Source organism: Ailuropoda melanoleuca, chromosome 17 (genome assembly GCF_002007445.2).
Source record: "Ailuropoda melanoleuca isolate Jingjing chromosome 17, ASM200744v2, whole genome shotgun sequence".
Taxonomy (NCBI): domain Eukaryota; kingdom Metazoa; phylum Chordata; class Mammalia; order Carnivora; family Ursidae; genus Ailuropoda; species Ailuropoda melanoleuca.
In genome coordinates this window covers 3,800,437-3,815,019 of record NC_048234.1, presented here as the reverse complement: position 1 = coordinate 3,815,019, position 14,583 = coordinate 3,800,437, and the positions used below count along the sequence as shown (strand labels likewise).

The window sequence follows — 14,583 nt, the reverse complement described above, 5'->3', positions numbered from 1 at the left end:
CATTTCTTTCTATTTACAGTTTGTGTGCAATGCAAAATCAATTCTATAGCACGAGAAGTTACCGTGAATCAAAGCATAAATACCTAAATACAGTATACAATCCAAAATGGACACACAGCGCTCCAGCAGGAAACAAAATGGAATGTACATTCATACACACAGGAGCTTGAGATCTGTTGGAGGTGGTTGTTCCGGTGCCATCTTTTTTCTAAAGACAGGAAAAATTGATTTTGGTTATCAAGACTGTTGTAGCTATAGTAGATACCAGAACATCTGCGCACCAGTGTGTGACCATGCGAACAAAAGACCTTAGAGTGTCTATTTTCAAAAGTCTTTCTGGGCATCGAAGCAGCTGTCAGAAGATTTGCTTTCCAGAGCCAAGCCCAGATTCGGCTCAGGACCAGGTCCTAACTGTCTAAAAATATTGACAGAGAACAGAAAGTGTTCCAAATGTGGCTATTCTGATTCACAGTTAAAAAAAAAAAAAAGGTATTTACAGAAATAGTATAAAAGTTTTTCCGAATTTAATATAAGTAAGTTTCCGGTCAGTCTTTACTTCCCAAATACTTGATTTACGACTTTGGCTCCTGCATGTATTTTGCCTTTTCAGTTTCAAGATTTGTCAATTTTACCTTCAAAACAGATCATTTTTTTTTTATCGTAAAAAGTATTCAACGTACACAGAGATAAAAAGCATTTTGAAATTAGTTGAGGTCGGCATACTTCTAACTCTTTGCAATCAGTTTCACTAAATATATCTGGCACTCTCATTGAATTGGAATAGACAATAAGTATATAAGCAAAATTTACCCATTAGGCTTCAATCAGAGGAATCCAATCCATCATTGCCCTGGCACATGTCAAGTACTGTTCAAAAAAATCAAAGGCAATGTCAAATCCATAGCCTCAGTGGAAAGCGTACAGTTCCAAAGAAACAGAGCTGAACAAAGTACAACTTTATCCAGAGTACAGAGGCATTGAACAGTGCATTGAATTTACAGTAGCATGGGGAAGTTCCTTCTAATGTTACATATAAATAGAATCATGGAAGATTTTTGTATTACCTAACTGCTTTATGGCCTTAAAGATTTAATGAACCAAATGAAAACTGAATCTGTTGACATCCCACCCTTCAGATCTAGGGAAGATATAAAATCTACTCTCATGTTCAAGGTAGAATTTTACATGTCCACATTTCTTAGCTACATTTAAAGAAATCATCTCTTAACTCATCTTGGTTGTTGTCTCTTCACCTTGTACATGAAACACCAGTAGATTCAATAGACGTTCATCATCTGGTCAAACGCTTCACATGGTCTTCAAACCAATCAAATTTGGGATCCTCAACATTTTCTGAGTCAATAAAATATGTGTAGAATTAGCAGCTTCAATAAAAACCTATTTTTAAAAAAATTTTAAAGATTTTTTATTTATTTATTCGACAGAGATAGAGACAGCCAGCGAGAGAGGGAACACAAGCAGGGGGAGTGGGAGAGGAAGAAGCAGGCTCCTAGCGGAGGAGCCTGATGTGGGGCTCAATCCCATAACGCCGGGATCACGCCCTGAGCTGAAGGCAGACGCTTAACCGCTGTGCCACCCAGGCGCCCCAATAAAAACCTATTTTTGCCTTGTCACACTGGATGTCTAGACGCTATTTGGATTGGGTCTAGAAGATGGGGCAGCATAGATGTTTCTTGAGCTGAGTCTCTTAACAGTAGCAATATAGGAGGGAGAACAAGTCGCAAAGACTGCGGAGTACCGCCAGTTACCACGGTGGTGGCATTCATTGGATTTGGGGCAGTTGAGGTATTCTGGGGGGAGTTGCTTGAAAGTATTACAGCAGTTGTTTGATTTGACTAAATCTGAATGGAGAGGAGCAGCACTGGAAGCAGCAGCCAGCCCAGTCAGAACCTGGCCACCATCTCTCTGCCCACTCGGCCCCCATTGGCATTGGGGTGCAGTGTATCTTGCTGGATTCAGGATGAGCCGAGAACCAAGCGGGCTTGGGCAAGGTTCTCAGGAGGGAGTTTAGTGTGTAAGATGTTTATTAGGGAGCACCTATGTGACCAGCTAACTCTCTGTGCTAGGATGGGCAGAGGGAGAAGCTGAGCTTGAAGAAAACCTCAGCCAATACTGTGGGAAGCTTTGCAGCCCAAATTGCCTGTCATTGGCCATCTTGAATTCACAGGGCAGAGCCTTTATACCCCACCTCAAGCAGTCACTGAATATAAAATGGCCTGGGAAGAGTGTATCCTTGGACAAGATAGCTCTGTGCCCTTGAGACCATCCGTAAGGAGGGTAGATGGCTGAAAGCCGTCTGCTCACAGCACTCCACATAACTGGGCAAAAGTCCTTCCTTGAAGGAAGAACTGGGTAGTACATTTCCTTGGGGTCTACCACACATCGGATCAGTTGTAAGCATTTGAAATTTGTTGGGTCTCTAGAGGCAGAAGTCGACAGGTCACATGGGATGTGTGTTAGCTAGAATGGAAGCCTCTGGAAATGATTGACCCATATCCAGCATTTTCAAAAGGTGTTTATAAATCATTGAAATTGAACCAGAATATTCCACCCGATTTCTAACCATAGCTTTGTTGGTAGTTAGGATAAAAATAATGGAACATTGTCTTTTCACCTTTGCCTTTTATAGTTAAATGTTTATTATTATGGGAGTTTTCTATTTTAGGGCCTTCTATGTTTCAAAACTTATCCCGTGAAAGTTTGTTCCAAAACAATTGGACCCTGTCAGCAGACATGAAGGGTTCTTTTCAAGAACCTGGGAAATAAGAATAAAAACCCCAGACCCAATAGAAATGATTATTTGCTTTATCTTATATGTGCCAGCATCCTACCCACACGGTATCTCCAGCGTCACACCCCCTTTACTTTACAGAGGAAAACCAGTCAGACTTTATAGTTCTGTTTTAAAAATGTCACACCTCATTGGTAATTCTTACAATTAATGAATTAATCAAGGGAAGGACTAAACGGGCAGACTTGTATTTGGAGACTGGTGAACTTCCCCACAAGAAACCACTGACAGAGCCCAACTCTCCCAGTTCAGTTGGAAATGAGATGGTTTTCCTTAGGCATTAGCTTTTCTCTTCTTTTTGCCTTTTAATATAGCACAGAGCTGACTCCTTCCCACAGCGTCTTCCTGCATCTAATGTCCACTCAAGAGCTATTCTGAGTTAACATTTGTGAAAGTGGTGAGGGGCGGTCACTACTATGTTGGATAAGATGAGATGGGAATGACTGGGAGGGTCAGAGCAGGTGGCTCCTGGAGTCTCTTACTGGACGCTTCCTGCCCCTCGAGTGGCTCTGCATAGTGGGGGGAGTGCCATCACTCCCCCCCTTCTCAGGGGGGTGAGGGTTGTGCATTTCAGACAAGCAGGAGCGTATGGAAATCATGGGTTGAGACACCTTCTCTTCTTCCACTTTTCCTCTCCCTCTTCCCAAGTGAGCCCTTCTCTGGAAAGTTCCCCCCCCGTGATGAACAGAGTACACCACCTACTTCTCAAGGAGAAGAGAAAGGTCCTTCTTGCCCATTTCCTCCAGTTACGGTGTTGTCAGCATGGGAGGGAGTGGATGGGTGTCCACTCTAACCCTGGAGGTGGGGGAACCTTTCTCCCTTTACCTCACTGGGAAATCTAGACGGGCAGGCGCCATGTTTCACCCTAGAGCACCTGCAGCACGGCCTCAGTGATGAAGCCCGAGACTCCAGCAAATGACTTAACTCCTCTGTGCGGCTCAGTATCTCATTTTTCAAGTGGGACAACAAAGTGTCCACCTCACCGGGGTTTGGTGAGGATGAAATGAGAGAAAACGTGTAAAGGGCACCCTGCCTCTCGTATGGTAAGCACTCAACAACTGTTGTGATTGTCGTCACGATGCCTTGCACTTTGTAGGTGGTGGTTTGTGGAGCTGAGATCCCATGGGTTCTCGTGGAGCCACTTTGCCCCCCGCCGCTGTCCCCGTTAGCCCCGTCGGTCTGCGAGAGGTGGGTCGCGGGCATTTTGGACACAGGTCTGTGTCACTTTGTCATTGGAAACCAGTTGGGAATTTAATATCACTGTTCCTTTTAAGATGACACTGGCTAGGAATCCGTAATATACTTCTTGAGTTTTTCTTGTTTTGTTTTTTTTAAAGATTTTATTTATTTATTTGACAGAGAGAGAGACAGCCAGCAAGAGAGGGAACACAAGCAGGGGGAGTGGGAGAGGAAGAAGCAGGCTCCTAGCAGAGGAGCCTGATGCGGGGCTCGATCCCAGAACGCTGGGATCACACCCTGAGCCGAAGGCAGACGCTTAATGACTGAGCCACCCAGGCGCCCCTAGAGTGCTTATTTCTTCCTTCTGTTGTTGACCCGTCAAAATGCTGGTCCTCCTCGGCAGCCAAAACACCAAAATGTTTTTCATCTTGGAAACGCTCCTTAATTTATCTCTCTCAGTGATTAGTGAATTTAGTCTACTCTTTGGAAGATAGGTGCCCCCCCACCATGGATTTTCTGAGGCCATCCTGCATGCCCTGTACCTGTTCATGTTCATCTGATTTTCCCAGTTGTTTTTATTTTGTTTTGCTTTATTTTGGGTGGGTTTTTTGTTGTTGTTGTTTGTGTTTTTTTTATTTTTGTTTTTACCTTTTTCTTTGACCATCAGGGCACAGGAAAGGGGAAGAATACTGAGCAGTATGGTGGTCAAGAACAAAGGCTTTGCAGTTGGAACGACACCTCCCCCCACCCACCCCCTGGCCCCTCCTCTAGCCTTGTGACCAAGAGCAATTTAGTTAATCTTTCCAAGCTTCGTTCCCCACATGTAGACTGGGGATGATAACACCTACCTTATGGGCTGCGAGGGTTACACCAAACAGGATCACTCAGACGTGGTGCTTAGCACGGCGACTGCCCCCCGTAAGGCCTGCAAGTCCTCAGTCCGTGGCAGCTCCGGGTGCTGCGGCGCTCAGATACCGTGGAGGGGCCGTTCAGTGTTTCATACCCTGTGATGACAGGCGCGCTGCTTGAAGAAATGTTTGAACTCGCCCTCCGGAAAGTTCAGTTTCTCCAGGTGATCCCGCACACCTGTGATACGGCTGATCTCAGGGTATAAATTTCTCCAGCGCACAAAATTCCCTTTTCACCACGCACAGTTCATTTCTGGTATTAGTCACTGAACTGGGAGCTTTCTGGTTTTGATTGGCCAGTCAGGGTTCACCGAGGCAGATTCTTTCCCGGGATGGCTCCATATGTTCAGGAAAGGGAGTGTTTGTGAGCTGCGCGGGGCTCTAGACCCACGGCCGGGAGACCGCATCGTGTTGCCGTTTGCCGCTACTCCCGGCGGACGGCTGGGCGGAATGATTGATACTTTCGCATCTTTGTTCTTTCTCTTTAGTTATAACACTAGAGCTGTTTAAATCACTCTGAAAATAACACGCCTGACATTTCTCCGGTTTGGAGGGGGAAAGAAAAAAAAACAACAAAAAAGCCGAAGCAATAATCCTCTGCCTATTACCGAGGAAGTGCTTTTGGTGAGAAAGGAGAGAAAATTGGATGACTTAGGGGAGAAGAATTCTGAATAGTTGCATGGCGGAGCATACATTAAACCCGAAAAAAGCTCAAAGGCATGGCCGACAGTGTGTATTTAAGAGGCTGAGATTGGCATCAGAGGGCACTTGGGTCCCTAGGTCTGGCCACTGCACTTGCTTTGAACGTTTATTATGTGCCCACTTCTGACATTCTTCACTTAAGACACGCACTTGACATTTTTCAGCGCGTAGAGTCCTCCAGGAATTTCGGTGTTGTACTTACTTAACAAGCACTGGAGACGAGAGATCATGGTTTGATTTCATGTTTAAATCACTTTTCTTTCCTTCTCGTGCTCCTTTGTGTAAATCCAGAAAGTTGTTTCGCTGTCACTCACCCAGCCAACTCCGTGTAAGGCGCGCACCTGACTTGGGGCCTCGATGAAGGGTTATACCGAGCAGTCGGCTTGTAATAGCGGCGTAAACACTTGCCTTGTGTCGCGGCTGTGTTCCTGAAATAATTGCACATCAGCATTGAGAGATCGTAATTGCAGGCCATAATCTAAATCCCTCAGCACACCTTTTATTTATAGGAACGCCTCAAGAAAATCTTTTGTCTAAAGCAACTGTTCTTTTTGATAATCGCCCCTTGCAGCTGCTGCTTTTTAAGAATCAGACTTAAGAAAGGTACATGGCCTAGATGGTCACTGTCGCAAATAGAATATTTCAGTCCTATGATAAATAAAATGTCTCACTTTGAATTGGAGAGTTCAGATTATTTTTCTTTGGAGGAAAGAATTTAAGTCTGTGAGTGAAGTCGATCCCAGCGAAACCTTTTATTATGAGTAGTTCTAAGGTAGGGACACAAACATCATTGTTGCGGTGACCACTTGGGGTGCAGACTTTGTTCAGGGAACTGTCCCTCCTGCTTTCCCTCAACTATTGTATTTAATCCTCACAGAAACCCTGTGAGTGGCAATGCTATTCCCATTTTTACAGATGAGCAAACTGCCAGGCAGAATCCTTGCCCAAGATCGCACCTCGGTCAAGTGTCAGGGGCCACTCAGGCTCCGTACCATTAGACCAAGTAGGCATGCCGATGTGTTCTGGGATGAGGATTCTTCTGCGTTACTTCTCAGTGAGCCCTTCTTCCCCCACCGTATAAGACCGGGGGGCTCTTGCTTCCCTATCTGTAGGGCCCACGTTGAATGGGTGTTTCTTCCTTGGACTTTGTAGAGCCGTGGCATACACATTGGGTCCCCGTGTGCTGGTGCTGGGGGAGGATGGCCAGCTCCTCACCTGGGACGTTTCTCTAGCTGGTTCTCTGCCTCACTTCCTCAGCCCCGGTGGAGAGGAATCCAGAAGGTGGTGTCTCCAACAATCCTTCCGTGTTCCAACTCACTTTAGTAAAAGGAACGTTGTTCCGCAATGTTTGTTATTTAGGGCTACACTGCATATTTTATCGTCTGATGGGCTTTTTCCTGATCAGAATCCTCAAAAGGGAAGAGAATCGGGGGTGGCAGTGAGGTTTTGTTCTCTGTTCAGTCACGAATCATCTCTGCTGTTGTTTGCATAAGACTGTTACTCAGCTACTAGGTTAGTTGTCTTTATTATGAGATCGAGCTGGGGGTTCCTTGCTTCTTTCACTGTGGGCTTTGTGCTTCCTTGTAGAACTGCCCCGTGCGTGGGCTCTGTCTGTCTGTGACTGAGTGAGACGTAGCCATGCCTCCCTCCAAGAGAACCAGCCACTGTGGGGTGTGTTCCTCCCGACGCCCTTGCCCACTTTCCACAGGTACCAGCTGTCTGCTCGCATTTGGGGCTGGATACCTGCACTTATGGCAAGCCCACTGCTACTGGGAAGGCAAGGCCACTGGCTCCTGAAGGAATCATGTCTCCATAATTTCCTAAGGGGGATGCGCCAAAATCAAGGGTGATGGGAGGGGGAGGGGTGTGCCTGGGGAAAAAAGTCCCAGGTGACTCTGATACGCACCCGCTGGTGCACTCATCCCCGCCCCCGCAGTGAAAATCACTGCTCTTCCGCTTTGCCCGTGCCTTCCCAGGGTGGGATTGTATGGAGCAGCTCATATTTTGGTTTGGTGGGGAAGCGAACAGCATGTTTTTCAGGAGCTGTGTGTGTACATGGTGGGAAGTACACAGTTCCACTTTTAAGTAACTCGTGTTAGTTGGAAAAAATATTTGTAAAAAAGTAGATATAATACGCTGAGATCAGAGCCGTCCTCGCGGTAGGAATGCTGTAGAAAGCTACAAAGCAGTTTTATCAGAGGCACGCATGGACATTTTTCTTGCTTAGGCTGCTGTGTGACTCACATAAATACAGAGAAAAAACTGGTGGTCGCTGGTGGGGAGGAGGTGGGGGCGGGGGAAGGGGAGGTCCAGGCTTCCAGTGATGGAACAGATAAGCCACGGGGATGAAAGGCACAGCATGAGGAATAGAGGTACTGGTGTGATAACTCCATGTGGTGACAGGTGGTAGCCACACAAATGGCGAGCATTGTGGTGTGTAGACTTGTGGAATCACCATGTTGCATGCTTGAAACTCATGTATCATTGTCAGCTACTCTCCAGACAAAGCCAGTTGATGCTAACGTGATAAGTTGTGTGGTGGTCATTATTACTTTGACCTCCACAACAGCCTTACAAAGTCAGTACCATGAGTGCCCCCACGTGACAGCCGGGAGCGTGAGACTGAGGCGGCTGAAGTCCCAGTCCCACACAGCTACTGAGCATCAGAAGTAGGATTCGAGCCCAGATCTGCCTCGCGACAAAGTCCGTTCTTGTAACCACGCTGCGTATTTCCGGCCTCCCCGCGTGATACACAGGAGTTACTGTGAACCTCGTAGCTCCTTTCAGGGGGTGTTTGTGGTACCAATATGCCTGTGCCCTTGTCCACCCTGCACCCCCAAGCAGGAGTGCGAGTGAGAACATGCAGGAGTTAGCAGGGAATGTTCAGGTGTGACCGTACAGGGAGGAAACAGTTGCAGTGCAAAAACACTAAATTAGCCGTCCCCAAACGTGAAGGCTTTCAAGGCCTTTAAACCACTGTGTATACCTGAATCCCCCTCATCTTCCTAAGCTCCCAAAGACGCAGAACTCTCCAACGGCAGGGTGTGGAGGACACGGCGGTGCTTCTGTGCTCCTTACGAAGCCACTGCCTGTCAGCTCCAAGCAGGCTCGGCACCCTGCGGGCCTCATTTCCACCGTGCTGCTGCCTTCCGGGGAGCTACGCCGGCAGGGAGCGTGGGAGGCACGTGGCAAGGCCAGAGGACGTAAAGGGCCTCGCACCTTCCAGCTTGCCTCCCGCCTGCTCGCGTCATTCCAGCAAAGTCTCTCACCCTGGTGGCAGCCGCAGTGCGTTCCTGAGGCAGCGGCTGGACTCCGTCTGCAGGTCCTGCCTCTCCGCACCCACCACCGGACACCAGCAGCAGCTCAGCAAGACCTCGTCCTCAGAATGTTGACTTGGATCCCCACAGAGCCTGCCTCCAGGCTTCTAATGGTTTTTTTTTTTTTTAAGATTTTATTTTTAGGGGCTCCTGGGTGGCTCAGTCGGTTAAGCGTCTGCCTTCGGCTCAGGTCGTGATCTTGAGGCCCTGGGATCGAGCCCCATGTGGGGAGTCTGCTCATCGGGGAGTCTGCTTTTCCTTCCCTCTCTCTCTCTGTGTCTCTCTCAAATAAATAAATAAATCTTTAAAAAGAAAAAAAGATTTTATTTTTGAGTAATCTCCACACCCAACGTGGGGCTCGAACTCACAACCTCGAGACCGAGGCACGTGCTCTGCCGACGGAGCCAGCCAGGTGCTCCTCCAGGCTTCGAATGTTAATAATTCTTATTCCTTTTCTTACCTGTGCCACTAACGCGATAATACCTTAGAGTTGTGTGTTCAGCCTTTCCGTTAAGCTAGTTAACGACTTTGTATCTGGTTAACGGTCCTCTGTATTAAATTCTCGCTGTTAAAATTACCGGTGTGATGGATGTCTCCTGATCAGACCCTGACTGATAACGCCCATAAAACGCAGCCTTCTGGTGCTCTGCTCCACCTTCCTTTCATCACGCGTGGCGTGCACATCCGGGGAAGCAGTCCTGTGGGCATCTTCTCAGACGCGCTCATCCGGCATGGGGTGCTGGCTTCCGGACGGCCTCAGAGGAGCGTGAACTGACGGCAGACTCGAAGGTGGGGCCTCTCGCCTTTTTCGAGCAGACCGTAGGATGGGCTTCTCAGAGGCATGACCACTGTTGACCACACGTCCTCGTGTCTGGAGGCCTTTTTTTCGTAGCAAACAACAGATTTCAAGCCATCTTTTCCATCCTTCCTAAATAGCCAGCATGTTTGTGTTTATATCTCTATGTAAGATAGTTTATACAGAAGCATCTGCAACGAGAGGAAATAGTAAAATTCAAACCGAGCCTCAGTTTTCTTGCTAAAACTAGGGTAATACCCACCTTGCAGGGTTGACGTGAGATTAAGGGGGATGACATATAAAACATCAGCACGGTACCGGACCTTTAGTTCTAAGTATTCTGTAGACAGTGATTATCTTCCCTTCTGGGCATTTGCTAAATAATAGTGAATTCGGTGGCTGACTCTCTGAGAGCCATCCCCAAATTATTAGTCTATGCCAGTCACAGTGAACCCAATCTCCTGGTCAAAAATCAGATTGATAATGGGCAGGTGACCCATCCCAGACAAAGGAGAATGTGTTCTAGGGCCCCCGGCAAAGGTTTTCTTTTCTTCTAAGAAAGAGATGCAAGGAAGAGATGGCTGCCCCTTTTCCTTTTCTAGAAGGTACATCTGGACACGACACTTAGAACTACTCTCAGTACTGTTGTATGTCTGTGAGAGGAGTCAGCCTGGGGACAAAGCCCTCACCGAGGCTGGAGGAACAGAGCTCGTGGTTGGCCCAGTAGTGGCCCCAGAGATCCTGTGCCCTAGTTCCTGGCACCTGCAGCCGGGCCTTGGCACGTGTGATTACAGGTGTGGGCCTTGAGATGGGGAGATTATTTTGGATTATCTGTACGGGCCTGGTGTAAATCAGAAAGGTCTATAAAAGTGGAAGAGGGAGTGAGGGAGAGTCAGCGTCAGAGTGAAGCAAAGTGAGAGCCTCGAGCAGTCTTTGCTGGCTCCAAAGATGGATGGGGCCATGCGCCAGGGAGTGCTGGCACCTTCTGGAAGCTGGCAAAGACGAGGAAGCAGATTGCCCCTGGAGCCTCCAGAAAGCACCACTGCCCTGCCAACACGCTGATTTTAACCTCTGAGACCCTCAGCTGACTTTGACCTCCAGACTGTCAGAGAGACAGTTCGTGTGGTTTTAAGACACTGACCTGTGGTAATTTGTCATAGCAGCTGTAAGAAGCTAATAGAAAGGCGAGAAGAACCTAGGAACTTGATGATTTTGCTGGACATTAACATCAGCCGACCCTGCAGCGCCCCCCAAAGTCTCAGCCCGTGAGACAAGCCTTTTTTGTCATCTAATCCAGCCTGAGTTGGATTTTCTGCTACTCGCAGCCCAAGCTGTCCTAATCGATAGCTCCACGCTTTGCAGAATACCGTGTGTAAATAAGATACACTCTACGCAAGCGTTTGTTGAACTGTGACAGAATGTTGCAGAGAACCCCCAGAATCCACATCTAAGGAAGCAGGGCTGTTTTCTGGCTCATACTAAGTGTAATAACTTAGAACTTTTTTTTTTTTTTCCATAAAAGACACAAAAGATGTTTGGAAGGACAGACACGTTGTTTGAATGCTGAGGTGGCCTGGAACTTTAGCAGGTGTGCTTCGAAATTGCCAGATTCATTTCCTATCGTGACCTGCAGGCATCCACGTTCTCCGCTCCGAAATAACATTTCAGCAGACCCTGTGGACATGCCAAGAAGTGATTATTTGTACAAATCCAGATGATTTCCTAATTTAGGATAGCTCAAGCGGAGGAAGAAATGGAGGGAGACACAGACTCTTTTTCCATCTGCACGGAGTGGGAACAGCCCCAGCCCCGGCTTTGACCAAATGTTGCTGACAGCTATGAAAGCAGTTATCACCGGACAGCTGCTCGGTGGCCCCCGTGAACTCAGCCGGAGGCTCAGCCCAGGTTGAGAGCAGAGAGGCCAAAGGTCAAATGCTATTTCGGTTGCTTTCCAAGCCTCCTCTCCACCACTTCTGGGTTTTGAATTAGTTTTTGTAATTTCTGCTCCAAAGACCATCCTGAGCCCTGCAAGCGCCCTCTGCACTTCCCAGATACACGTGCTCTGTCTTGCTGCCTCCTTCCCCTCGCCAGCACCCCTTCACCGTGGGAAAACAGTGCTTCTCCAACATGGCTTCTGGCCCTGCCTGTCCAGCGGGGGCCTCCTCTAAAGGTTGCGTATTTAATATACTTAACGGCCTTGGTCATAATGGCCTCTCCCAGGATCTGGATCCTTGCGAACCACGGTTGTATTGTTGGGGTAGTGGGGGGCGGTGCTAGGGGCAGTAAACCATACCCCGAAATCGCAGACTGTGCCACAGAGGATTCATTGGTACGAGTTTTTCATGCAAGCGATGGTCAGAACCCTAATTACACTCATTGGTTGCAGATTTCCCCTTACTGTTTTAAGTTACAAAGTGTTGTAAATAAGTTTGAGAATCTCGAATGGAAGACTGTGGATGTGTAGTCAGCCCACTGTGTGAATAATGCAACATTCTGTCTCCAAGGCATCGGACCACGTTCCTGGAGTGTCTGTATTCTTGTCCATGTTTTGGGTTCCTCCTCTACCTTTCCCTTCCTGACACCACAGGAAAAATCTTATTTTTCATTCAACTGCTGTTGTAATTACTCGCTGCATTGTAGTGTTTTCGTTTGTGCGTTTTGTTCACACCCAACCTGCCAAAATATTTTCCTTGCTGTGCATTCCGTGGCGGCCCCCAGTGCCTTTACTATTGCTTATCTACTCTTGTAAAAGCACATCCCTCAATATAAGATCATTCCTGTATTTCCAAAGAGAAGGCCCCACCCCCGCCAAATTTCTTGCCTCTTTTGGAATGTACGTGCTTTTAGGGCTATAGCTGAGATAATCACTTATGATCTCTGATTTGTCATTTAATTATATATATTTAAGATGACTTTGAAAAGTGTTTAGAAATACAGCCTTTTCTGTAGCCTTTTCCACTTTCATTTTACAACATAATTTTATGCAGACTCCACCTTTGCATCTTCGACGTCAGTGTTTTTGTCACCCACACCGTGTTAGTGCAGCATCCCATAGCCTACCCTTCCCTCCTCTTCAGATACAACCCGCATCTCCCTGTCGCCCCCCTCACGGGGACTGGAGGGCCTTAGAGCAGGAGACTCATGGCACCTTTACTTATTAATTCACCAGACCTATATCCAACAGCCACTCGTTGCAGCGTGTGCCAAGTTCTGGATACAAAGATAAATTGGAACTTGTCCTCCTGGACTTCTTCCCTCCCCTTGAAGGAATTTACCCTCTGGTGTCAAAGGCATCACTATGAGTGGAGAATTAACAATATTTTATAAGAAAAATGAATAACAGGAGTCACAAAGTGTTGGAAGGTTCTGCGTAGTGTCTGGGTTCCTGCCTAACAGCCCCGAGAATCTATATTCTTCCCGATTTGTACAACCATTGAGCACAGTCCCTGTTAATAACAATAGCGTTTTCTCCGCGGAGTAAACATGTTTTCACTAGAGCTATGGCAACTAAGCTGATTTATGCTTCTCTTTCTCGGTTTTCCTGGAGCTTCACAATGGGTTAGATGAACCTACAGCTTGAACCGGTGTCAGTGAGTTTCGGGGCCTAGGAAATTCACCTTTCGGATCCCCACACCAATCGTCAGCCAGGTTGGGCCCTAGAAATGAGAAGGGCTCGAAAGAAGACTGAGGTCCAGCCCATCCTATTGGGACACTCAGAAGCATTATAGCTGAGTAAGAACAGTGTTGAGAAACAGAAACACTTCGGATTTATATTTCACTTCTAGGTGAGCAAAGTTTTTTTTTTTTCTTCTGTACTTGGCATGTAAATTACTTACGAGATTGGAGAGAATTGCTTTTCCCTCTTCCCCCACCTTGGTCCATCAGTGTTCCTCCCACAAGCACGCCTGTGTTTGAGAACAGGGAAAATAGCGCTCATTGTTTCAGGCAAAGACTCCACGGAGAAGTTTTCAGGTGTTGGGAGTGTCTGGCACGAGAATCAACGAAGGGACTTAGACTAAAACATCAAAGATGGTACTAGATTATGTTACGGTTACTACCAGATTATGTTACAGATTACTAGTAACCAGAATCTGAGTCCCGACCAGCCCAGTCGAAATGAAGATGAAATTGCATGGGGCCATATCTTCTGTTATCTCTTTATGTGGTTACTCGTTGTTTCTCCCCAGTAGAACAGCTCATGAACCTAATATTGAGAAATCGCAGTAAGTGCTTCTGCATTTTATTTTATTTCACTTTATTTTTTAATTTTTTTTAGAGAGGGGGAGGGGCAGAGGGAAAGGGAGAGAGAGGATTTTTAAGATTTTATTTATTTATTCCAGAGAGAGAGAGGGCAGGGGGAGGAGCAGAGGGAGAAGGACAAGCAGACTCCATGCGGAGCACAGAGCCTGACACGGGGCTCAGTCTCAGGACCCTGAGATCATGACCTGAGCCAAAGTCAAGAGTTAGACACTTAGCCCACTGAGCCACCCAGGCGCCCCTAGTGCTTTACATTTTAAACATAAATGGTCAAGATAATTTAATTGGGGGGCGCCTGGGTGGCACAGCGGTTGAGCATCTGCCTTCGGCTCAGGGCGTGGTCCCAGCATTGTGGGATCGAGCCCCGCGTCAGGCTCCTCTGCTGTGAGCCTGCTTCTTCCTCTCCCACTCCCCCTGCTTGTGTTCCCTCTCTCGCTGGCTGTCTCTATCTCTGTCGAATAAATAAATAAAATCTTTTAAAAAAAAAAGATAATTTAATTGGATTAAGAAAAAAAAAGCATGCATCAGATAATACCTTGAATTAAACTAAATAAGGAAAAAAAAAAAAAGCAAACTGTCCAGTGTAGATTTCCTAAGCAGTGAGACTTTGGT

The 14,583-nt window shown here is 47.0% G+C and overlaps 1 protein-coding gene across 7 annotated transcripts in view; it reads left to right on the top strand.

The window, feature by feature from the left end:
- Positions 1–14,583, top strand: part of STX8 (syntaxin 8) — a 251,809-nt gene that overhangs the window by 77,704 nt on the left and 159,522 nt on the right. Inside the window, exon 7 of one of the 7 annotated variants that reach the window (XM_034647066.1) lies at positions 11,237–12,562. The exons of 4 other annotated variants lie outside the window; for them this stretch is intronic. In XM_034647066.1, coding sequence (XP_034502957.1) covers positions 11,237–11,274 — 38 coding nt within the window. In that variant the 3' untranslated portion in view covers positions 11,275–12,562. Of the gene's footprint in view, positions 1–19; positions 1,399–7,188; positions 7,242–11,236; positions 12,563–14,583 lie in introns of those variants that run through there. 2 more of the 7 variants (XM_034647065.1, XM_034647064.1) reach the window with 2 other exon arrangements.